This window comes from Dromiciops gliroides, chromosome 3, assembly GCF_019393635.1.
Source record: "Dromiciops gliroides isolate mDroGli1 chromosome 3, mDroGli1.pri, whole genome shotgun sequence".
NCBI lineage: Eukaryota > Metazoa > Chordata > Mammalia > Microbiotheria > Microbiotheriidae > Dromiciops > Dromiciops gliroides.
Genome location: NC_057863.1, coordinates 481,241,027 through 481,265,119, shown reverse-complemented (window position 1 = coordinate 481,265,119; position 24,093 = coordinate 481,241,027). Strand labels below are relative to the sequence as shown.

Sequence of the window (24,093 nt, the reverse complement as noted above, 5' to 3'; positions counted from 1 at the left end):
CCTGAGAGTATCTCACTTGGACCTTCCCTGGAATTTCCTGTGGTAATAGTCTTCAAGAGCAACAGTCTCGCTTTCACAAGACTCAAATGTAAAGTTTGTGTTTCTTTGTTCAAAATCAATTTGAGTGAACACGAAACAGAATAATATGTCAAATTATAAGGTATCCATCACCCTCTAATGGTCTCATGCAGAACATACATTTGTGCCTGCTTTTGGGCACACATAATTGACAAAGCAACTGGATGCTCAGGCACTGAAGGCTCTATAAAGAGCTGCTGACTATTCTAAAACCATTTCCTTCTAGGCCTTTAAGCAAGATATCAAGATGTACCTTCTAACTTTTCATTGCAATAATACTACTCTACAAGGACATATGCTACTATCTTGTAAATCAGTGCCTAGGGAGTTCTGGTCCCACCTGTCCTTCCTTGTCAGTAGCTCTGGGTGATATAAACAGCTTTGGATATAATTGGCTCTATCCCTACTACAGAAGAAGCCTTTTTCAATGCAATCTGAACTTAAGAGTAGCTACTAGTCAAGTGGTATTGTAAAAGGTTAATGTATTATAGGACATATAATAGAATTTTGTTCTAATAATGTAGAACTCTAATTGCAATTATATATACTTGAAAGCTATAAAGTAGCATTAGAAAAGTCAACATCAATACCTAGTAAAAAAATAAAACATATTCATCCCCTAGCAATTCTTTTATCCTCCAGTAAACTATAAAAGAGGATTAACACTTTAAAAATGTAATAACTGCTCCCTCCCCATTTAAATTACTACATAGTCTATAGTTTCAGGCCCCCAAAGTATATAGCTGGTTATTTAAATTTGTGGATCTTGGTTTAACTGACAGCTGAAATCTATAAGGGATTTTTCTCAGACAATGGTTGACTTTTGTATCCTGTTTCCATGGAAACTAAGGTGGGGAGTTAGAGAGATAAAATAAAGTTTTTAAGGGTGTTTATTTTTATAAATGCTTTACCTCATTTCCCCTGACAAATTGTGTCTACAGAAACAGGAATTAGCCACCAATAATTAAAGAATTAAGAATTTGTGACCAATAATTTCTGACATGGGCTTCTTTCTTCTATAACAATAGATTCAAGTAATGCAGATCTTAAAATATATATTTAGGAATACAACTTTTTCTTACCTTAGACTTCCAAACTGTTTCCACAGAAACTGACTAAATAGTACTAGGGGGAACTTCTTGACCTGCAAGTCATGGCAGACAAATGATAAAGAACTAAACCTCAGAAGGGGATGGAAGTCATCTTCATAATCAATTCAAACTTTTATTGAATGTTTACTATGTAAAAAGTATAGAGATATAAGCCAGATTTTAAGTCCCCTAATAAATTTACTATGTGTACTAGGATACAGAGAGAAAAACTGACAGACACTATTCTCAAGAATATGAATTCTAAGAGACAAAATGTAGAGGAGGCTTCAGCCACAAGTCAGATGAATCTACTACTGATTACATTAATAACATTAAGTATTTAAATCACAAAAAAGTAATAAATATTAACTTATACATGCCAAAGTCAAGTAAAAGCCTCAAACTAATTGTAAAAATAGTTGACAAAAATTATTAGATTAAAAATGCCTCCTCCCATTTTCTTCCTCAATAGGCTAAGGCAATGAATTTACAAACCTGAGAACTTGGGCTTAATATAAAAGGAAGAAACCTCCCATATTTCAGTTATCTACACTATATTAAACAAATATTTAGAGCAGCTCTTTTCATAGTAACAAAGAGGAGGAAATTAAGGGGATGCCCACCTTCTTAAGAATAGCTAAACTAACCATGATAATAAAACAGAATATTACTGTACCGTAAGAAAAAACAAAACAGAGAGTTTCTGAGGAAACTGAAAAGTCCTCTGAACTGATCTGGTGTGCCATAAGTAGATCTAGAACAATTTATATAACGGTAACATCATCATGAAGAAAAACAACTTTGGAAAACTTATTAGGAAATCTAAGCAATGCAATGATAAACCATGATACTGGAAGGCTAAAGATAAACCATACTAGCCATATACTTCTTGCCAGAGAAGTGACAGACTTTAAATGCAAAACAAGATGCACATTTTTGGACTTGGCCAATATGAGGATTTGTTTTGCTGAAACGTGCTCATTTTGTTAGGAGGAGTTTTCCCCCTTTTAACTGTTTAAGGGGGGGAAGGGGTTGAGGCAGGGGAAAATAAATGCTAAAAGACTATGAACTGAGCTAAAAGTACTTGTTTAAATTATAATCTTGGAATTTCCTTAAAGGAATGAAGATCAACAGATTAATTTGTTACAAAGATTAGTAAAAGGAAGGTACAACAAGCAATACACATATATGGAATTTCAAATTCCCAGAATTAAAAAAGTAGAGAACAAAAAGTTAAAAACTGGGGGAAGGCAGAAAGGGGTGAATAAGATGGAAATGAGGAACAATGTATAATGTTCTCCCAGCAGTCTCACTGGATATTATCTATGTTGGTCTTCCCTTTATAAATTCAATTTCAATCAATTTACAACTGGGTGGGTAATCAGGCTCTAGGGAACAAAATCACACAAATGAAACTCACATAAGAGACTGATTCATAATTTATGAATTTATGACAAACTGTCAGTTTATCATGGCCAGAGAAGAACTTCATCATGTGAGATCAAAGCACCCTCCATTCAGAGGGAAGGAAGAAAGGAGGGAAGAGCTACTCCCTAAATCTTCATTTAAGGAGGCTCCCCAGGTCAGCCATACCTTCATTTCCCCCACAGGCTCCACCACAACACCCCTCCCCCATTTTTCAGCATCCTTTTGTGTACAGCCTTTCTCCATAAACAGTAAATTCCTGGATGGCGATGACACTTTTTTTTTTTTCAGATTTATATCCCCAGGGCTTAGCACAGCTTCTAGCACAATAAACGTTTTGACTATTGATCATTGCTAGCCACAGAACAGGCCCTTCCTGGGGTCAAAGTACCTGAAAAACAAAACAAACAAAAAAACCCAACAAAAGTAATTTGAAGGTTTTTGTAACACTGGCACAGGCAGCAGGATAGTTTTTCATGCCGCTACATATGGGCTCTGCTAGTTTGGAACGGTATCCCTGTTTGCTGTCAATGGAGTTCTCTCTCCAGATAGTCTCTCTCCAAATATGCCAACAATGGTATCTGGTCAAATTACTTCCAATGACAAGAAATACTGGGTTGGTTCTATTTCCCCTAAATTCCAAGCCAACTCTAACCCTTCTATTTGCATCTATCACTACAATTTCACCAAATGGGCTACAGTTTCAAAAATAATTACGATTCTTCAATAGTGTGTCTCTTTGTTGTTCAACCTGATTTGGACCTAATAAGAATACAAAAAGTTAATGTTTATATATACTTTAATTGCATTATTAACACCCTCTAAAACCTTTTCAGGTGCACTGTGAAGTGATATGCCATGGAGGTGACCCTGGATTCTTGATAGCCTATGCCAACAAAGTACAAGTGCTATCAAATTCCTACAATGTTGGTACAACTTCCACTACAGCCCTGGCAATTACAATGCCTTTCTGAGATCCAGCCTAGTTAAGCATTCTCCACTTTTTGATCAGTTTTTATAAAGACAAACAATTCTGAAAGACTTAAGGACAGTGATCAGTGCAATAACCAACCATGTCTCTAGGACTTATGAGGAAGCCTATTACCCCCTCCTCCTGACAGAGAAGTGATGGACATAAGGTATTGAGACTTATGTTGTGGGCCATGAACACTGTGTGGATTCATTTTGCTTGACTATGCTAGTTTTTACAAGGGTTTCTCTCCCCCTACCCCCTTTTTTTTTTCTCTTAGTGAAGGAAGAAAGAGAAGGAGGTTTTACAGTTGGGTGATTTGAAAGAATTAAGAATCAAAGGACCTGAAGAGGAAGATACTATATATTTTTGACAAAATCTAGCAGGAAGAAATAGAAATTCCATTTAAAATAATAGAAAGTAGATCAGGGAGTAGAAAAAAGAACAGAGGAACTCCTCACAAAGCCTCCATTTAAAAAGGGCTCCAGGGGCAGCTAGGTGGCACAGTGGATAGAGCACTGGCCCTGGATTCAGTAGGACCTGAGTTCAAATCCGACCTTAGACACTTAACACTTACTAGCTGTGTGACCCTGGGCAAGTCACGTAACCCCAATTGCCCCGCAAAAAATAAAATAAAATAAAATAAAATAAAATAAAATAAAAAGGGCTCCCAGGCCTGTCAACTTGTCTTTTCCCATCAGCTATACTCTCTTGGACTGTACTCCATAGTCATCATGCCCCCCCAGGAAACTCTGTCCTGTGAGAATGCATCAGCTTTGCTACTCACACTTCATCTGCACCCTCTGCCCCTCAGATTAGAGGGATGGAGGGTGGAGCTAAAAGCTTCCATTTAAAGTGGGCTCCCAGGCTAGCCCTCTTCTTAACAACAAGCTAGAACTTTGGACTGGACTCCATTTTGCCCCAAAGCCAGGTGGCTTCTTTTCCTTGCCCCATCCTAATTTCAGCTTGCTTCTTTTGCGTATTTTCTTCCCCATTTCAAGGTAAGCTTCCAGAAGGGCAGGGACTGGGGGAGGGGGGTGTTAATGCACTTAGTGCAGTCCCTGGAACTTAGTAGGTGCTTAATAAATGTTTATTGACTGACTGACAGAAAGTATATAATACTTCATATTCTACCTGCTAAAACCCACACACATTGGAGCTACATGAAAACAACTACAAACACTGTTTATAAAAATACAGAGCTAAAGAAATGGAGGGGGCAGATAGGTGGTATATTGGATAGAGTGCTGAAGATGGAGTCAGGAAGATTCATCTTCCTAAATGCACATCTGGCCTCAGACACTCACTAGCTGTGTGACGCTGGGGAAGACACAACCCCATTTGCCTCAGTCTTCCTCATCTGTAAAATGAGCTGAAGAAAATGGCAAATTACTCCAGTCTCTTTGCCAAGAAAACCCCAAAAGAGTCACAAAGAGTAGCAGAGGATTGAAGAACAAAGTGGAGAAATACTCATTGCTCTAGAGTAGACAGAATCAATATAATCAAAATGACAATCGAGTACTACCCTAAATAGTTTTACTTATCCAGTTCCATTCCAAACAAACAAAAGATCACTTTACAGACCCAGAATTTTTTTTTAAATTCATCTGGAGAAACAAAAGTTCAAGAATCTCAAGTAAATAATAGAAAAAAGGTGGGAAGGGAGAAAGTTCTAGATCTCAAACTATACTACAAAGCAGTATTTATCAAAACAATGAGGTACTGAGTAAGAAATACAGAGATTGATTAGTGGAACAGATCAGGCACACAATATACAGAAACAAACAAGCACAGTAGTGTAGTCTGATAAACCCATTGATAAGGGTAAGAACTCAATATGACAAAAATTGCTGAGAAAAATGGAAAGTGGTCTGGTAGAAGTTAGGTACAAACATTTCATAGCGTATTGGTTCCACATGGGTACATGACTTAGACAAAAACAAATTACCTGTCAGAACTATGGATGGGGAAGAATTGATTACCAAATACAAGACAGAGAGAATCACAAGAGATAAAATATAAAATTTTGATCACATGAAAATAAAAAGGTTTTGCACAAGCAAAACAAGTGCAGCTAAAATTAGAAGAGAAGCAGGTAGATATGAAAATAATCTTCACGGTAAGTTTTTCAGATAAAGATATAATTTTAAAGACATATTTAAAACTTATTCAATTTACTAAGAAAAAGAGGTATGCCCCAAAGGATATGAAAAGGCAGTTTTCAAGAGAAGAAATCCAAATTAATAGTAACTATGTTAAAAAAAACAAACAAAAAAACATGCTCCAAATCAGTAATAATTAGAGAAGTGCAGATAAAAACAACTCTCAGGTTTCACCTCACTCCCAGTGACAAATCAAGGACAGAAACCAGAGGCCTTGTTTTAAAACACTGCAGAGAAATAGAATGTATACAGAGCCAGCCTGAGAGTGAAGAACAACTAAACTAAGTTCAAGCCCTGTCTCCAACATACATGCTAGCTGTGTGATTCTGAGCAAACCATTTAACCTCTCAATGTCCTAGGCAACTAAGACTATAATTTGCAGAGTAGGTGCTGTTCTCCTACCAATGGATAGTAAGATTTTCAACATCAGATGTTCCCTATACCAATGAAATTCCAAGTACAGTTTAAAGAAGAAAAATCAGAGGAATACTGACATTAAAAAGGTGGACCTTTTGTTTTAGAGAAAACCTTGGGGTAATTAAAACCAGACCAATAGGTTTGGAGCAGTCTGTGGGAAACTAAATGGGGATTTGCTTCATCTATAGGATTTCCCTTTAATCTAATCATCTAAACTTCATTGTATATTATAGTTGAAATCCCTCACATTTATTATCTTCACAAAGCTTAGCCATTCAAAAAAAGTTCCACTCAAGTATGAATTATCTGATATTGAGTGAGACACGTACTACAGAGGAAAGCCATTCCATATTTATTCCATTCATACAATTTCTCTTTGACACAAATTCTCTGATGTTGATTAAGCTTTTTCTTCTCAGCTAGTCCTCCTGCATTCATTACATTCATAAGGTTTCTCTCCACAATGAATTCTGATATTGAGTAAGAAAACAATTTACTCTATAAGTTAACAGAAAATTATGTTTTACAAACCAAATACAGAAGATTCTATTTAGTTCTGGAAGCTGCATTTTAGGAAGAATTTTGATATTTTGGGCATGTCCAGAGGCAAGCAAAAATGATGTGGGGACTTGACAAGCATGTGTCATATGTAGATAAAAGGAAGGAAATGGGTACCTGGAAAAGACTTGAGGAACACATGATTACCCTCTAAAAGGGGGGGAGGTGATGGGGGGTACTGAGAAGACTAAAGACTAATCCAGGAGGAGAAGGGCCAATTGATGGTTTTTCTTCTTTGGTCATTTTAGTTGTGTCTGACTGAGGGACCCCATTTAGGGTTTTCTTGGCAAAGATATTTTGCGGGGGGTGGGGGGCAATGAGGGTTAAGTGACTTGCCCAGAGTCACACAGCTAGTAAGTGCCAAGTGTTTGAGGCCGGATTTGAACTCAGATCCTGCTGAATCCAGGGCCGGTACTTTATCCACTTCGCTACCTAGCTGCTCCCCTTGGCAAATATATTAAGAGTCGTTTGTCGTTTCTGTCTCCAGCTCATTTGAGAGATGAAGAATTAGAGGCAAACTTGCCTAGAGTCACACAGCTAGGTCCATGGCCATATCTGAACTCAGGTCTTCCTAACAACAGGCCTGGCAATCAATCCATTGTGCCACCTAACTATAAAGTTATTTAAAAAGTAAATTTTGGCTCAAAAGTTGGAAAAACTTCCTAATAATTAGAATTGTCTTAAAATGGACTAACAATATCCTCATTGTAGGCATTTAAAGAGATGGTGACTGGCTTGTTGAGGATGTTTTAGAACAAAACTTCTTAAACTGTGAATCTCAACCCCAATATCGGGGTTGCATAATTGAATGTGAGGGATTTGTGAAAAATCTGGCAATAAATATGTGATGTGTATACCTATTTTATAAATCTGTATACCTGGTGTTACATAAAAATTTCTCTGGCAAAAAGGAGTCAATAGTGGGAAAAATTTAAGAATCCCTCTTTTTGAGGGGAGTTACGGCTGATCCTAGTAAGGGTTGTCCACAAAGAGAATGGAACAGTGCTTAGCAGAGTGCCCGACATATAGCAGGGGCTTAATAAATGTTTATTGTTTGAATGACTGAACATGTAGATAGGAAAACCCTTGTCACCTCAGCTATTCCTAAGTTGTAGCCACAAGGTACTAAATTAAATATCAACCCCAATATGTATGTGGCTATGGCTTGTTTATGATTGGTGTAATTATAAACAAAATACCTAGGCACCCTTTAATTCTGACTATAAAATGATATAAGCTCCTGTGTCCAAAAACCATATGGAACTCTCTCTGCCTAGCTAATCAGTTTCTGGATTGACAGTGAAAGCACAGAAAAGTCAACACTGTGAAAAATATATTATAAAATAAAGATCAGATTAAGAAAGAGGAAAAACAACTGTTAAAGCCTTAAAAGCTCTGATCACTGCAATGACCAACCACAAGTCCATAGAACCCACGATGTAACAAGCTACCCACCTCCTATCTGAGAGGCAATGTGACTCAAGAGTATAGACTGAGCCATATTTTAGACAGGATCAATGTGGGAATTAGTTTAGACTATGCATATTTGCTACATAGGGTTTATGGAGGTAGGTAAGTAAGAGACAAAATAGATTTTTAATCTTTTTAAAAATAGGTAATTTTAAAAGAAATATGAGACCCATGTACAATTCTTTTTTGTTGTTTTTGTTTTTGTAGGTCAATGAGGGTTAAGTGACTTATCCAGGGTCACACAGCTAGTTAAGTGTCAAGTGTCTGAGGCTGGAATTGAACTCAGGTCCTCCTGAATCCAAGGCCAGTGCTTTATCCATTGCGCCACCTAGCTGCCCCACCATGTACAATTCTTACATTTTGCTACTTACTACCTGTGTGACTTTGCAAAGTCATATAACCTCTATGCAATTATTTCCTTATCTGTAAAAAGAGGATCCTGAACTACATAACCTCTGAAGTCTATTCCAGTTCTAAATCTGTGATGGATGATATGTTTCCTAGGACCAGCACATGCTGAAAACCTGGAGGATTGCACTGGCGAAGCTTTCATCCTTTCTATAGCATCCAATATTGTTCTGCTGTGACATAGTTTCTCTTTCCATTCTTCCCCTCATCTAAGCACATCACATGTTTTAAGTGGGAAAACCACATGACAAATATTAAGCATCTTTTGCATACACAGCATTGTGTGACATATTAGAGAAAATACAAAATTTAAGTCATCCAAGGCTTCAAGAAGCTTGTCAAACATCAGGGAGAAATATACAGAACTCATATTATAATTCACAATAGAACATGATAAATGTATAGGAACATTACAATAAAAGGGCTACCTGAGGCTCAGGGGGAGAGTCATTCACAGATAGGGAGTGGTTGAAATCAGGGAAGATTTTCTGCAGGTGGCCTTTAAGTTGGGTTGTAAAGAATGTGTAGGAAGAATTCAACAGGTGAAAATAGTGATGGAGAGCATTCTAGGGATAGGGAACAAAACTCAGATTTTTGCCTGAGAAAAGGAATAGGCAAGAGTTCAAAAATCTTTTCTAAGATTCTAACATTCAGAAAATTAAACTATGAGGTGTTTTTTTTTAACATATTATAGTTGAACTAGTTAAAATCCAAGTTAAGGTATATCCTATAATATTACATAGTCATAGTGAAATGTTTCAGTTACCAATGATATTCCAATTGGATTCAAACCCCAGTTAATTCACATGCCTTAACATCATCAGATATTTATTTGCACCTTGTTTTCATTACTTCTCTTGCTAGTCTGAGAAAAACACTTTAGCTTGTGAGGGCCAAAATTTGATATACGGAGCATTAATTGGGTGACTTGCCTAAATATTGGGGTCCTGGAAATATGAGGGACCTTTTAGGTTCACCCTCCCCTCTGAACTGCCCTTTTTAGATATTTCTCCCAGGCCAATAAGAAAGGAGCCTTACAGCTTTAATTCACAGAAGGATCAGATTTTATTACTTGGGAATTAAACAACAAAGGTAAAACTAATAAAATCAAAGATAAGGAAATAGGAAAAAAGAAATACAGATAAATACTCTTAACTCTAAACTTATCCTATACAATCCCCAGATCATTTCCAATTAAGTTAATTCAAAGGAATTTAGGGTTTTCTGTAATTAACTCGCCAACACCTGGAAAGTCTGCCATTGCTCCCACCACCAGAAGGGGAGAAACCAGAGAGAGAACTAGTGTTCTGTAAGTCCCTCTGCCTCCCCTCATGGAGCGTTCAATCTTCCTCCCCCAAAAGGGGAGGTGAATGAACTGGTACGAGGGCATTCAAAAAGTCTGGGTCTGGGAATATGTGGCTCTCAGTATCTATTTTCCATCCCTCCCCTTCAATTCTTTGGAAAACACGTATGGTTTGCTCGATGAAACAAGCTCCTCCCTCTGATCTAAAAGGCAGTTCAGTTTCAGACTTTTCAATTTCTATTTTCTAATGAATTTCTATAACTCAACAAAAATTCCCCAATTTTTGAGGTTTTCAAATAGATCAGAATTTTATAAGAAGTCAAATATTGCTTTTCAAATTTTTCTTTTACATATGATTTGCTCATAAAAATGAGAGCTGACATTTCTACAGTGTACTTTCAGATTTACAAAGCACATTACACAAATCAGCTAATTTGATTGCCTTATGAAACAGGTACTACCGTTATGTGCATTTTTCTACTAGTCAAACTGAGGCTCAGAAAGGTTAAATGACTTCCTTATGGCTACACATCTATTAAATGTTAGGGATTTGTTTCCTAAGTCCAGAACTATCCAATACATAATGCTAATGGATATATAGTAAGACAGATATTGAAGGGAAAGGAGAAATATAGGAAATGGTAGAAGTTAAGATTCTTTAATATTTTGGTCTAGGTGTCACAAAAATCTGGGTGCACTGCATCCATTTCATTTAGAAAGTAATCAGAGAAGGGGGCAGCTAGATGGCACAGTGGATAAAGCACCAGCCCTTGTGAATCCAGGAGGACCTGAGTTCAAATCCGACCTCAGACACGTGACAATAGCTATGTGACCCTGGGCAAGGCACTTAACCCTCATTGTCTCCCCCACCCCCAAAAGTAATCAAGCTCAAACATGTAATATCTGCCATAAAACTGGTCTGTCAACCTGACTTTTAATTTCATATGGCAGTAGTAACTCAAAATTTTAATTACTTTGTTTTTATTACTATTCCTCCTAATCTGAGAAATCAAAGACATATAAAGTATATTCACATGAGACTGTGCTCCTTTATCACATTTTTATATATACCAATCAAATCATTGCCACCCAACAGTATAATCTAAATTAAAATTCAGCTTATTTATCAAATTACTCCTGCTACCTTGACTAATTTATTGCATTTTCTGGTATGTTTTATTTTGGTTACAACAATGCTGCTTAGCTTCGATGGATAGAAACAAATAAAATATACTAGCAACCTAGAAAAATCAGGATGAATATTGTCCAGGATATGATGAAAATATCTTAACTATGTTAGTATTTCTGCTGCTCAAATAATATACAGAAGTTAATTTTTAAAATAAATTCAACAAATGTTAAAATAGTGGTAACTGCATCATCTCATCAGCAAAAATTAGTAATTCTTAAAACCTGGTCTGTGTAACGCTAACATCCCTGTGAAACCACTTCATCAGATGACCAAAAATAAAAAACTATTAAATCCCAATTAGCACAATATTTCTACATCACACATTGTTATCAAAAGGGATTATCACCACAATAAAAGCAACTCATTCATATAGCTCTTTAAGGTTTATAAAGGTGACAAGGGTGATAATACTTCAGTTTTGAACAAGGTTTATTCACTGAGTTAGTACACCCATGATCCAACTCAAAAATCTCCTCATTCCAAATCCCCCAGTTACTTCCATTAAAACACAATGACCTGGGGCAGCTAGGTGACACAGTGGATAAAGCACCGGCCCTGGATTCAGGAGGACCCAAGTTCAAATCCGGCCTCAGACACTTGGCATGTACTAGCTGTGTGACCCTGGGCAAGTCACTTAACCCTCATTGCCCCTCCCCCCCCCCAAATTACCATACACTGACCTCAAAAAAATTTAAGGGCTTATTCCAAACATCCCATAAACTATCATTTCTTTGCTTGTGAAGTTCCTAGAAAGAATCTTTAAACAGGTGTGAAAATTTAAATAACTTGTGCTTTAAAAAAAAATCAGAGTAAATTATTCCAACACAATTTCTCAAATTATAATTTTATGTGATACTGCTACCTTCCAGTAAAATAAAAAGTCACAGTATGCCAGCAGAATGTCATAAGGATTTTTTGGTTTGTTTTTGAAAACATCAGCTAGGTGGTGCAATGTAAAAGCAAGATTTGGGAGTCAAAACGATCCACCAGCAGTTGTGTCCTTGCAAAGTCAAACTCTCTGTGCCTCAGTTTCCACACAGTAAAATAACAGCACCTACCTCCCAGGGTTGTTGGGAGGACCAAATTAGATAACATATATGTATTAAAGTACCATGTAAATGCTAGCAATTATTGATAGTATTTAAAGATACTATTCTGGGGGAAAAGGAACTCTAAATCATATTATGTTCTTTATGAGCAATAGAGTAGGATCATCGTAACTAAAATAAAATGTACCAGAAAATGTAATAATGATTGAGTGGTTCTGGATAATGACACTTTATTTATCATAACCAGTCAGCTAGGTGGTGAAGTAGACAGAATGCTAGGGCCTGGAGTCAGAAGAGTCATCTTCCTGAATTCAAATACAGGTTTAGACAATTACTAGCTGTGTGATCCTGAATAAATCACTTTAACCCTGTTTGTGTCAGTTTCCTCTTCTGTAAAATAATCTAAAGAAGAAAATGGCAAACCACTCTAGTATTTCTGCCAAATCCGGTCAGGAAGAGTGAGACATGACTGGAAAACAACCGAACTATATCAAATGAACGCCAATATCAAAACATTTCAAAAATAACTTAAAATTAATTTACATTTTAAAACAATAAAAGGTAGGTCTAATTTTTAAAATTAATATTGTTCAATAAATTTATATTTATTCAGAATAAACCTAAATACTTATTTTATTTGGTAGTCTTTTCCTCCTAAAGTTTTACTGTCAATCACTAGCCACTAGCAAAATTGCACCAAAATCTATTTAAAATGGCATTTAGTGAGCTGTAATTCTGCTACAAGGAACCAGTCAATAAATCAAAATTATGGTGTATGTGGATACTTTTATTTGTCAAGGAAGCAATGTCACCAAATCAAAATTATGATGTATTTGGAACCTTTTATTTGTGTATACATTTTTTAAGAAAGTCAACACCTTCTAATGTCATTGTAAAATAAATGCAAAATGCCAAGCAATCGAGTGTGAACTATGTGAGGTCTCTGCATTATATTTCCTACAGATCACTGTAAAATTTCTGGATTAGCAGAGAATCCCCATATCTATATTCCATATCTAGAATAATCATGGTTTATATAAAGGCAGGATGATATTTTCTGGGTCCCTGCCTGCCTATTTTTTTTCCCACATGTACAAAGAATATCTAGGTGGGCTTCCTCACAGCAGAATATTAGATCACTGTCTTCAAGGAATGGTCTGGAATGGTTCCCAGATCATTTTCCTCAGCCATAACGGACAGCTAAAACTGTGGTACTCTATGTATAATTTCCTTTCCCTTAAGTGCATTCACCTTATACCTGTCTAATCACTTGCCACTTTTTCTGCCCACTTATAGCTTTGAAAGATATCTTTGCAATTAATTTCTACTAGCTTAGTATTTCACTTACTGGAGTAACTTAAATTTCACTGTGTACGCCCACATCGGTTACAGAAATATTATATGGACATGGTTGGGTTGAGAGTTTAAGTTTATCCTTCTCCATCAGATATGTAGACCTTAGGACCTATTGATACCTAGCCTTTTCAAAAATGGGAAAAGAGGAAAAACAATAACAGCAGTACAAGGATAGGATAATATTGTGCTCATCAGGTTGACTGCCACCATTAAAAACAATCAGGACCAAGATAGTTTTGGTCTTTGTGACCTCTTCAAAACACCTTCTATCTCTTCCCAACCTTGTGAAGGAATGAATTAATAAATGAAAAGCATTTAGTGAGCACTGACTATGCAAAGGAAAACTCAAGTGGATAAAGAATACCTACTGTCCAGACCATAAAAGGCAGGTGGAGAAACAAACTCTCGAAGTGCTCCATCAGCATCTATCTCTTGGAACAAACACTGCAAGTCGATCGTGAGCCAGGCCCAGATATGAACATGAAGAGTGGAATTGGTGAGATCGCCTTTGGAAAATTGTGCAGTATATTTAATGACCCTAAGTTTCTCTCTGAAACAAGGCTCTTCTTTTTCACATCAATGTTATCCTGGTGTGATGTACTATGGCTACAAGTCACAGAATATCAGTCTCCAAAGAAATAAATATGCAGGTTACCTAAACAGAAATGAAGATTCATGACCAGCAAAAGCTTTCTACTGCACCTTAATCAAAGAACTGTGCAAGCAGTAGAGCCAGTAGAGAATGAATGAACAGTAAAGAAAGTGGCTCTGGTCATGTGGTCAAAGTAAGACATAACTAACTGTTGGAAAGCTTGAAGGCCTCTTTTGAGACCTAAGCACTAGCAAGAGAAATGGAGAAAGGTCCCAGCATCCAAGCACACTGGGTGAATAACATTCAAAGGATTGACAGGACATGGATAAGGGTTGCACGGGTGGAGAGGGTGGAATGAATGAGTGGGTTTATGCACAACTGGAACCAGTAACTACCACAGAGGAGACCATGGATCTGCTGAAATACTATGATAAGCACTACTTAATTGAGTATTTTCTCCTCACATATTTCTACAAGATTTTCTTTTTCTTCCACAAAATTCTCCCACACTTGTTATCAGGACTAGAAGTCCAGTTTCTGTGAAATTTAGCAAAAGCAATTAAAGATGTGTAAATTGTAGTTAATTAAACCCTGCCAGTGATAACAGACAGTACCTAACCACTCACCATACCTCTTTCAACAACTCTTATCAAGACTTCAAAGACTACTATTAAGAGAATCCTGGAAACAAACAAAATCCATATAAGACCATATCACTAGGCTCCTTCAGAACACTCCCACTTATTCAAAATTCAAACCATCAGAAAACAAATTTTTTTCTTCCAATAGTCTGCACTTTTATAAGAAAATGAGGCAGATAAGAAGAGTTGACACCAGGGATTCATTTAAAAATACAGACTAATTAGGAGAAAAGTACAAATATCACCAAGTCCTGGATATTTATAGAGTCAAAAGCATTTTAAATTAAATGTTTTTTTTAAATCATTAAACAAAAGCTTAGTTTTATTACTGTAATTTATTCTATTTTAAATTTTGGAAAGATGAGGACTAGGAGTTGAGAGACTTAAATCTAGTTCTCACACCTACTAGCTACATTACCATAAACAAGTTAATTTCTTGGAGCCTCAGTGTCCCTATCTGCAAAACAGAGACAGTCCTAAAGTCATGGCATAGATGAGAGAATACTAAGGTCATGTGAAGAACATGTAAAGTAAATGCCTTATAAATTTCCATTATAAAATTATTTGAAAACTGGTAGAGGCAGCATGGATAAAGAGCTGGCCAGGAATCCAAGAAGACCTATGTTCAAGTCTCCCCTTTGACCTATGATGGCTTGTGCGCAACCTGAGAGTTAACCTCAGTGCTCTAGCAACTCTTTAAGCCTAGAAGCTGCAGAGAAAGTGCCCACTTGTAATATGTGTATTTATATAATATTTTATTTAAAAGATAATTTATTCACAAAAAAACCCAGTCTATTGGTACCCTTCTATTTTACAAATGAATAGACTGACATTTAGAGAGGTTAATCAACTTGACTCTGGTCATACATCTAGGAAGGGAAGTGTTCTTTCCACTAACACCCCCCCTTCCCAATTACTCTAGATAAACTGAATTTTACAGTAACCCTCTTCTAATCTATTTCACTTTGTTGCCTATAAGATTAAAGTTTTCCAGAATAAGCATAAAAACACAAAAACTCAAAACTCAAACATTCGACCAGAAATTCACTTAAAGGAGAAAGGGATCAAATGGGGTCTATAAACTCTATTCTAAGGGATTTAGACTGAAACTGGTATTAATTTACATTGCTTCAGTCTTGACCTACATTTCACTCAAAACACTGTATCTTAGGTGAACTAAATAGGTAAAACTTTGTTATTCAAGACCTATCTGGTCTTTGACAGACAAAAAAAAAATAACAGAACCTCTCTTTCTTCCTCTACTAGCAGTGGCCAGCATACAGTAGACACTTTGAAGTGTCTGAAGAAATTATGCTTCCCAAAGTATATTTTCTATCATTTTCCATATGCTCATCACCTGCTACTCATTATACTACTAGTAAAATCCAGCTTTGTATTTAACCTATGACAATATAGTCACAGTTCAGTCTGTCCTTTAAAAAAGAGGTGGGTGTGGGAGGGAAGACAAAATATATGAGGGAGTTGTGTCTAGAGAGAAAAGCACTGATTTCACAGTAATAAGGTCATACTACAGAAGGCATAAGGTTTGATCATCTCCTTTCCTTTCTCCCACAGCTAATGGCTTTTCTGACCACTCCCCTTGGCCAGGAGTATACAAAGATGGTTTAGGGAAAAAGTACTAGACTTGGAGTAAGTTCAAAACCCAGGCCATGCATAACATTGAATTGATCCTCTTATCTATTTGGGTCTCAGTTTCCTCAACTGTAAAAGGAAAGGGCTGATTTACATTATTTCTTAAACCCCTTTCAGCTATAATCCTTTGATCCTATGGAGAGAGTTAGGAAGATGAAACTCATAACTTTAATCTTTTGCTCCTATGGAGAGTGAGGATGAAACTCAGTTTTAACCCCCAACATCAACAGAAACCACAACAGTTTCTTCATTTTGCACTGTTTCACTCTACTCCCTTTTCAGGCTCTTGTGAGTTTTCTATTTTTAAAAAATGCACTTCAAATAGCCTTTGGTGTACTTTTTTAAATGCACAGATACTGGAAAGTAGCATCTGAAAGAACAGGAACCTTGTATTCATAACAGTATATAAATTAGAGTACTAAAATTCAATTCGATTCAACAAACACCTCTGCAATTTGTAGTCAGTTATCTGTCCTCTTAGAATACGTCCTGATGAAAGAACTTCTACCAATGAAAACCTGAAAATCCTTTCTGCATCTTAGTCATGCGTTACCTAGAACAAAAAAGTGAAGTGACTTGCCCAGGACCACGCCGTCAATTATGCATTAGATGTCGGGCTTGAACTCAGATATGTCCCCACGACCAGCTCGCTGCATTTCAATCTTCACTCTAAACAGGTTAACCGTATAGTCTTTTACCTATGACATTTAAGGTTTGAAAAGAGGTGTTATTTCTTGAAAAGAAGGCTTTGTGGGCACCTTTACCCCTATTCTGAGAGATTTCGGAGTCGATAAGATCTGGTCAGGAAGGCTTTGGGCCACTCTCCTCCACCTCCACCGCCTGCCGAGGAGGGAGGTGAGAAAAGGCAACAGGTGAGGGCCAGGGGGAGGAAAAGAGAGGGACCATGTCCCTTCACAGTATCCCGGGTGAAATCAACAAGGGTCCTCCAACAGCTCCAAGAAAAGCAAGGGCTCCTTCCCAGGCCAGTACATGGAGGGCCACCCCGAGTTCAACGGCAAAAGCGCGGTCCTCGGTGCCGGCCCAAGCTGGGGCGAAAAACCGAGTGGTCGGTCGGTCCGTCGGTCTGTCGCTCCTCCCCAAGACTTCTCCTGGAGCGCCCGCCGGGCACTGCAGGCAGCGAAGGCGTCCCTCCCGGGGCCAGATGTGCCAGCCCCACACCCACACCGCGCCCTGGTCCGTAGAAGAGCTCGGAGACCGAGAGATCGTCCTCCAGATCTTCCACCTCTTCAACCCTCGGACCGGGAGCCGCCGAGTAGGAGGGCGAGGGCGCGGTGCCCGGCGAGAGGGGCGCAGTAGAGGCGGCGCGGCTGCTCCTCCTCCCCCACCCCCCAGGGCGCTGGCACCTGAGCCCCGCACGCAGGCAGACAGACGGCCGCCGCCGCCGCCGAGGCGACGACGAGAACGCGAGCGGGAGCGAAATGTGAGGCGCAGCCCAAAGTTACTTACCCGGGAATCTAGGGCTGCCCCACCGCTGCACGGGGCTCCGGGAGCCTCGGTCTGCCCGCCTGCCCCTGTCTGTTGAGGGGGGAAAAGATGTGATCCCGCCCCGCTTCGCCAAGAGGAGCCGCAGCCGCCGCCGCCGTCGCCGCCACCGCGGGATTCCTGGCAAGAGGCAAACTCCGGCCAAGACTTCACTTACGCCTCAACCGCCCCTGCTTGCTCGCATCCTGGGGGCGAGCGCCCGCTACCGAACCGCCCAACCCGACACACGTTCTAGCCAATCCGACGCAGCCCAGGTCGGGGAGGGGGCGGAGCGGAGAGAGGCTCGCCCTATCGAAGAGCTAAGGGGGCGGGGCGAGAACCCAGCAGAGCCTCCCGGGTTAGAGTGAGTCAGCCCCACCCCGTAGCTCCCTCAATTCGCCCCTACCCTCACCCCTCCCTCCCCACCCTCCGGCTCCTTGGCCCGGGCTGTCTCCGTCACTTGCCTGATTTCCTTGCCGAAGACTAAGGATAGGCGGGTTCCCCAAGGCTCTCACCCCGCAGGGGAATGGAACAGCTGGGGGAGAGGAAGCGTCACATGTGTGAGGGGGAGGAGGACAAGTGGGAAAAGGCATGGGGAAATGTGGAAATGGTGGGAGAAGACAGCTGGAGCAGCGAAAGGAGCAAAGAGGGTGGAGGTGAAAACGAAGGAATGGGAGAAAGGGAAGCACGTGGGAAAGAACACCTGAGGGAGAGAAAGGGGATGGTGGAAGCTTGGCCAAAGAAAAGGAAACAGTGCGGGAAAGGGAAGGAGAGACAAGGGGGTGTGGGACTCCTGGGATCCGGAAAAGAAAGAATTCCCAATAAAAGAAGACAGAAGAGGAAAAGGAAATGGACATGGATCAAAGATAGGAGCCGGCAGCTGAGGGAGAGACGAGGGGTTTAGGAACAGGAAAGGGCCCGAGGAGAAAGGACCAGAGCTTAAGTCTTCTCCCAAGTTTAAATCAGAAACGTCCTTTTGCCCACTCTGAGCCCCGAGACAGAGACTGGATTCCCCCAAGGAGGGGAGCTCCTTCATGCAATTGATAAAGCGTGCTGGGGATTCCCACCCCCGCATGCCCGCGTGGCTTTCGGAGAGAGCCTCGACCGGGCTTCGCACGAGGAGGGCTGCGGGCGAGGGCAAGGCAGGCCCATGGTCCCGGGAGCGCAGCGTCTGTTGGGGTCGGGCTGGGGGAGGGGGGCCCTTGTCTATTCCTGGAAAGGTGCTTTGTGGGGAGGCGGGGTCACCTGGAGCCGGGGCTGAGAGTAACCCCTAAAGTGCCCGGCTGAGAAGGTCCCGCCAGCTGGGGGTGGGGTGGTAACGAACCCTGACCATTTGTGGAGGGAGAACGATCCCACCAGGTGAGGGGAGAAGACCATTCCAAGTAGGGGAAAGGCCCCGCCAGGTGAGGGGACTGGACCACTCCAAGTAAAAGGCGGAGTCACCGCCCGGAGAGAGGGGAGGGCCTGTCAGGGGAGAGAGGGGAAGGGCCAGCCAGGTGAAGAGAAGAACACTCCAGGTGAGGGGGGAGGAAGATCCCGCCCGGAGAGGGGCGGCCGTTCGCCGGAACAGGGGGCAGCGGTGGAGGAACCGCCTCTCGGCCGGGTCCTCGCCTCGCCGCGCCGCCGCGGCTCCTCCCCCGGCTCCGCCCTCCTTCCTGCTCAGCCCGCGGGGACCGAGATATGGGGCAGATCCCCGGGGCCGCCCCCGCCACCTGAGGAACCCGGAAGCTGCCCTCGGCCGCGCCATGGAAGAGGACGAGGAACTGGAGAGGTAACGGTCCGGGTGGCGGCGGGGCCCGAGTCGGGACAGAGAGAGGGCGCCCAGGGGCCTGTGGCCCCGGCGTCCGCCTGTGTCGGGCCGGGCCGGCGGCGGGAGGGCGCCAGGCCCCTGGGCTGGGGACTGGGGAGGGACTGAGCTACCTGAGCTGGGGAGGGGGAGAAAGGGAGAGGGGAGGAGGGGGCAGACAACCTGGGCTGGGGCGGGGGGCGGGGAGAGAGGAAGTGAGAATCCGTGACACCCCCCCCCTCGGGGGGGGGGGGAAGAGATGGCAAACAGTGCGGAGCGGAGGCGGAGAGGGGAGATGGGAAAAGTGGTGGGGCTCACTCTTCCGTCATTATTATTAAGAAACATGGACAGTCTCTGAGATTACATAGTCAAGAATGAATGTTGAAAAAACAGCAGAAGAGACTCATAGACCCTGGTTTGTATTTATTGCATTATCAGTTGAGTTTTCAGCTAAATTCCTGCATTGTGCTATATCTATTTCCAGGGATAGAAATATGTTGAAAGTATGGTCCCTACCAGGCTGAGTTTTTTATATTACGGAAAACGGCTTCTGAAGTTTTGTCATACCATAGGAAAATAATTTTGACAGCTTCGAGAAGGATGAATGGTGGACGGGGGTGGGGGTGGGTGAAGGGATTCTTGATTTGGCACTCTGTGAGAACTCGTGTGTGTGGCTTTTTTGGTTCACTTTTTGGTAACTATATTTCCTTTGTAATCCTGTGTACATTATTTTAAGCATTCAAAAACATTATGAGGAGAGCTCTGCCAAAGGGGATTCGTGATAAAAAAGGTAGTTGAATTTGGTTACTATAATAGTGTTGATAAAGGATTGTGGAGGCAGGAACTAACTAAGACTGTGGCCCTTTGGATGGAGATAGTGACGGTAGAAGTTTCAGACCAGTTCCTCACTCTCATTTTTTAACTGCATTCACGTCCATAAGCATTTATTTTGCTTACTATGGGCTAAGCACTGGGGATACAAAGAAAGGCTAAAGAGAGTTCTTGTTCTCAAGATGCACATGGTTTAATGGGGTAAATAAAATGCAAGCAACTATACACAAATTAGATATATACAGAATAAATTGGGGATAATCATAGAAGGGGCAGGGAAAGGCTTCTTGCAAAAGGTGAGACTTGAAGGAATGGAGATAGAGATCCTGCCATGGAGGGCAGTCAATGAAAATGCCTGGTTGAGTGGAGGATGGAATGAAGTGGGCAGAGACTTGTCAGGAAGACCAACCAGCAGGCTATTGCAGTCATCTGGGGGTGAGGTGATCGAGGCCTACCTTGGGTGGTGGCAGTGTCAGAGGAGAGAAGAAGGCTTATGCAAGAAATATTACAAAGGTATAAATGACAGAACTTGACAACTGATTAGATATGACTAAGGAGTCAAGATTGTGAGCCTGGATGATTGAAGCTTCCCTGAATGGTAATAGGGAAGTTTAGAAGAGGGGAGGGATTGGGGGAAAGATAATGATTTCAGTTTTGGACATGTTTAGCTTAGATTGTTTACAGAACATCCAGTTTGGGATGTCTAATAGAGAGTTAAATAGATGAGAGAGACTTGGGCTGGACAAATAAAAGGGGGAGGGAATAAGTATCTAGCACCTACTCTGTGTCAGGCACTGTACTAAGTGTTTTTTACACATATTATCTTTTAAATCTCACATAACTCTCATGTATTAAATCTCATAATTTAATCTCATAGATATCTCATTGATCATAAATAGATCTGATGATAGAAATTATAATTGTTTTGGTTTTTTTTAGTGATGCAATTGGGGTTAAGTGACTTGCCCAGGGTCACACAGCTAGTAAGTGTTAAGTGTCTGAGGCCTGATTTGAACTCAGGCATTCCTGACTCCAGGGCTGGTGCTCTATCCACTGCGCCACCTAGCTGCCCCGATAGAAATGATAATTGATCCAGCCCAGGAGAACGATGGGAAAAGTTTTAGGGAAAGAGAAGCTACCAGGTCAAAAGGACTTGGCAGTTTTTTGGATGTAGATTGTGAGCAGTATAGGCAGGATTTGAATCTAGGTCTTCCTGACTTCAAGGTCAGCATTCTCTCCATTTTATCACTCTGCCTCTCACCTCACACAAGCATTGAGGTTGAGGAAACACTTCAGTATCCTGCCTTATTAGAGAGTCTAATGCAGCAATGGTGTCAGACTCAAATGGAAACTGGGGCTACTAAAATTACACAAGAATCCCTACAGGCACAGATTGGCTTAGAAAACCACATTAACATTATCTGTGTTTTGTTGTATTTTTATTTATTTTGCTAAACATTTTCCAGTTACATTTTAATCTGGTGGGGCAGCTAGGTGGCACAGTGGATAGAGCACCGGCCCTGGAGTCAGGAATGCCTGAGTTCAAATCTGGCCTCAGACACTTAACACTTACTAGCTCTGTGACCCTAGGCAAGTCACTTAACCCCAGTTGCCTCACCAAAACAAAAACAAAAACATTTTAATCTGGTTCAGCAGGCTACCTGTTGGGCACCTCTGTTTTACAGTGTTATCATCAGCAGTTGGGGTTACATTCAGCCCATTTTTTAGAGTGAAATAAAATGATTGAGTTAGAAATCTTAGGCTGAAAACTGCATTACAAAGGGAAATTAGAGTTACACAGCTTAGTAAGGGTTTAATGTTAAGATGTACTGATCTCTTGTAAAGCCAAAGAAACTGTTCTCAATGGTTTCCTGTGTTCTGGATTCTTATTGCAGCTTGGCCCCTTAGACTTGGTTTTCCCTAAGTTCTATCCTGTTTCTGTACCTGGTCCAACTCAGAAGTATCCCATCTTTACTCTACCTTGGAATGTTGAGAAAATCAGTTCTGTACTCTTTGGACTTTCAAGATTTTTATTCCCTAGATATTGTAACTTATTTATTAGCCTCCTCCTTCCTTAGTTAATACTTGTCTCTTTCTCTGATTCCTTACCTTCTTTGCTTACAAGTCTCTGCCCTTACTTGCCCTCAACTGTTTTTGTTATACCTTTATTGTTCTGTTTCTATAACAAAGCTACAATTTATTTGCTTGCCTATGTTTAGTTTGTCAAAGCAAAAATGGGTCAGTCTAATTCCATACTCCTGAAAACAAGATCTATTAATATAGTTCTGATGAGTGATAAGACTGTGGCCTATTAGATGAATGTCAGGCCTTTATTATTGTTGTATCATCAATCATAAAGGTAAGAAAGCACATTAGGTTTTGCTAGGAAGAAAGCATAGAAATAAGAGTTTTCTTCCAGAGTTTACAGCAGCCTAATATCTCACTAATTTGCATATTAAGTAAGGCAGGCTGTGATGAAGTAGATAGAGTGCTGGGCATGGGATCAGAAAGACTTGAGTTCAAATTCATTCTCAAACACTTAACTAGCTTTGTAATCCTGGACAAGTAACTTAACCTCTGTTTGCCTCAGTTTCCTCAACTGTAAAATGAGGGTACTAGTAGCATTCACAGGGTTGTTGTGAAGATCAAATGAAATAATAATTTGTAAAAAGCACTGTGCCCAGCACAGTTGGATTATTATAATTATCATATGCTTATTCTCTTTCTCATTCATAGGTAACATTATGTTATTAGAATGGCACATAACATAATACAAATAGCTCTGACTTTGTTAGAAGAGTTATAATAAGTAGGCTTTGTAGATTTGATTATCAGTCAACACACATTAAGTACCTACTCTTTGTTGGGCATGGTGCTGAGGTTTGGGGATACAAAGACAAAATGAGGGGCAGCTAGGTGGCGCAGTGGATAGAGCACCGGCCCTGGAGTCAGGAGTACCTGAGTTCAAATCCGGCCTCAGACACTTGACACTTAACTAGCTGTGTGACCCTGGGCAAGTCACTTAACCCCAATTGTCTCACTAAAAAAAAAAAAAGACAAAATGAGACAGTTCATGCCTTCAAGGAGCTTACAGTCTCTTGGAAGGAGTAGATGCCTATCCCTGTGGACCAGAAGATTTTAAAACAATTGTCCCAATAATTATGTAAGTAAAAAAAAACAATACTTCAATACCTTCATTTTGTATATGAGAATGTGGGAGGAAAAAAATACAAACAATTGCTATTTGGAATAAAGGTAGCAGCTAGAAGTGGCAGCATGAAGAATGGATATTGGGCGTGGAGTTAAAAGATCTGGGTTTGAATCTAACCTTTTTTGCCACTTGTTTGACCTTAGGCAAGTCACCTAACCTCCCAAGGCCTTAGTTTCCATTTCTGTGATATGAGGAGGTTGAACTAAATTCTCTTCCAGATCTATATCTGTGACTTAAAAACAGACTGTATTTGGATTGTGAAAGTAGCAAATAAACTCTGGGAACAGAGTAATCAATAAGTTTAATAAATGCTTTTGGAGAAAATAAGTTTAGATCCATACTTTATACTATCAACCATAAGATAGATCAGTGAATTAAATTTTAAAATATACTCATTTCAATTCAGACTATATCCATT

At 40.3% G+C, this 24,093-nt stretch overlaps 2 protein-coding genes across 3 annotated transcripts in view; one reads left to right on the top strand and one right to left on the bottom strand.

Annotated features, from left to right (window-relative positions):
• The window catches only part of LNX2 (ligand of numb-protein X 2), a 100,484-nt gene extending 82,355 nt beyond the window's left edge, over positions 1 to 18,129 (bottom strand). For both annotated transcript variants that reach the window (XM_043998350.1, XM_043998349.1), the window contains exon 1: positions 17,833 to 18,129. The gene's annotated coding sequence lies outside the window, so the exon portion shown is untranslated. The remainder of the gene's footprint in view (positions 1 to 17,832) is intronic.
• A 1,186-nt stretch (positions 18,130 to 19,315) lies between these two features.
• POLR1D (RNA polymerase I and III subunit D) overlaps positions 19,316 to 24,093 on the top strand; it is a 54,598-nt gene continuing 49,820 nt past the window's right edge. Inside the window, exon 1 of the mRNA XM_043998271.1 lies at positions 19,316 to 19,618. Coding sequence (XP_043854206.1) covers positions 19,593 to 19,618 — 26 coding nt within the window. The 5' untranslated portion in view covers positions 19,316 to 19,592. The remainder of the gene's footprint in view (positions 19,619 to 24,093) is intronic.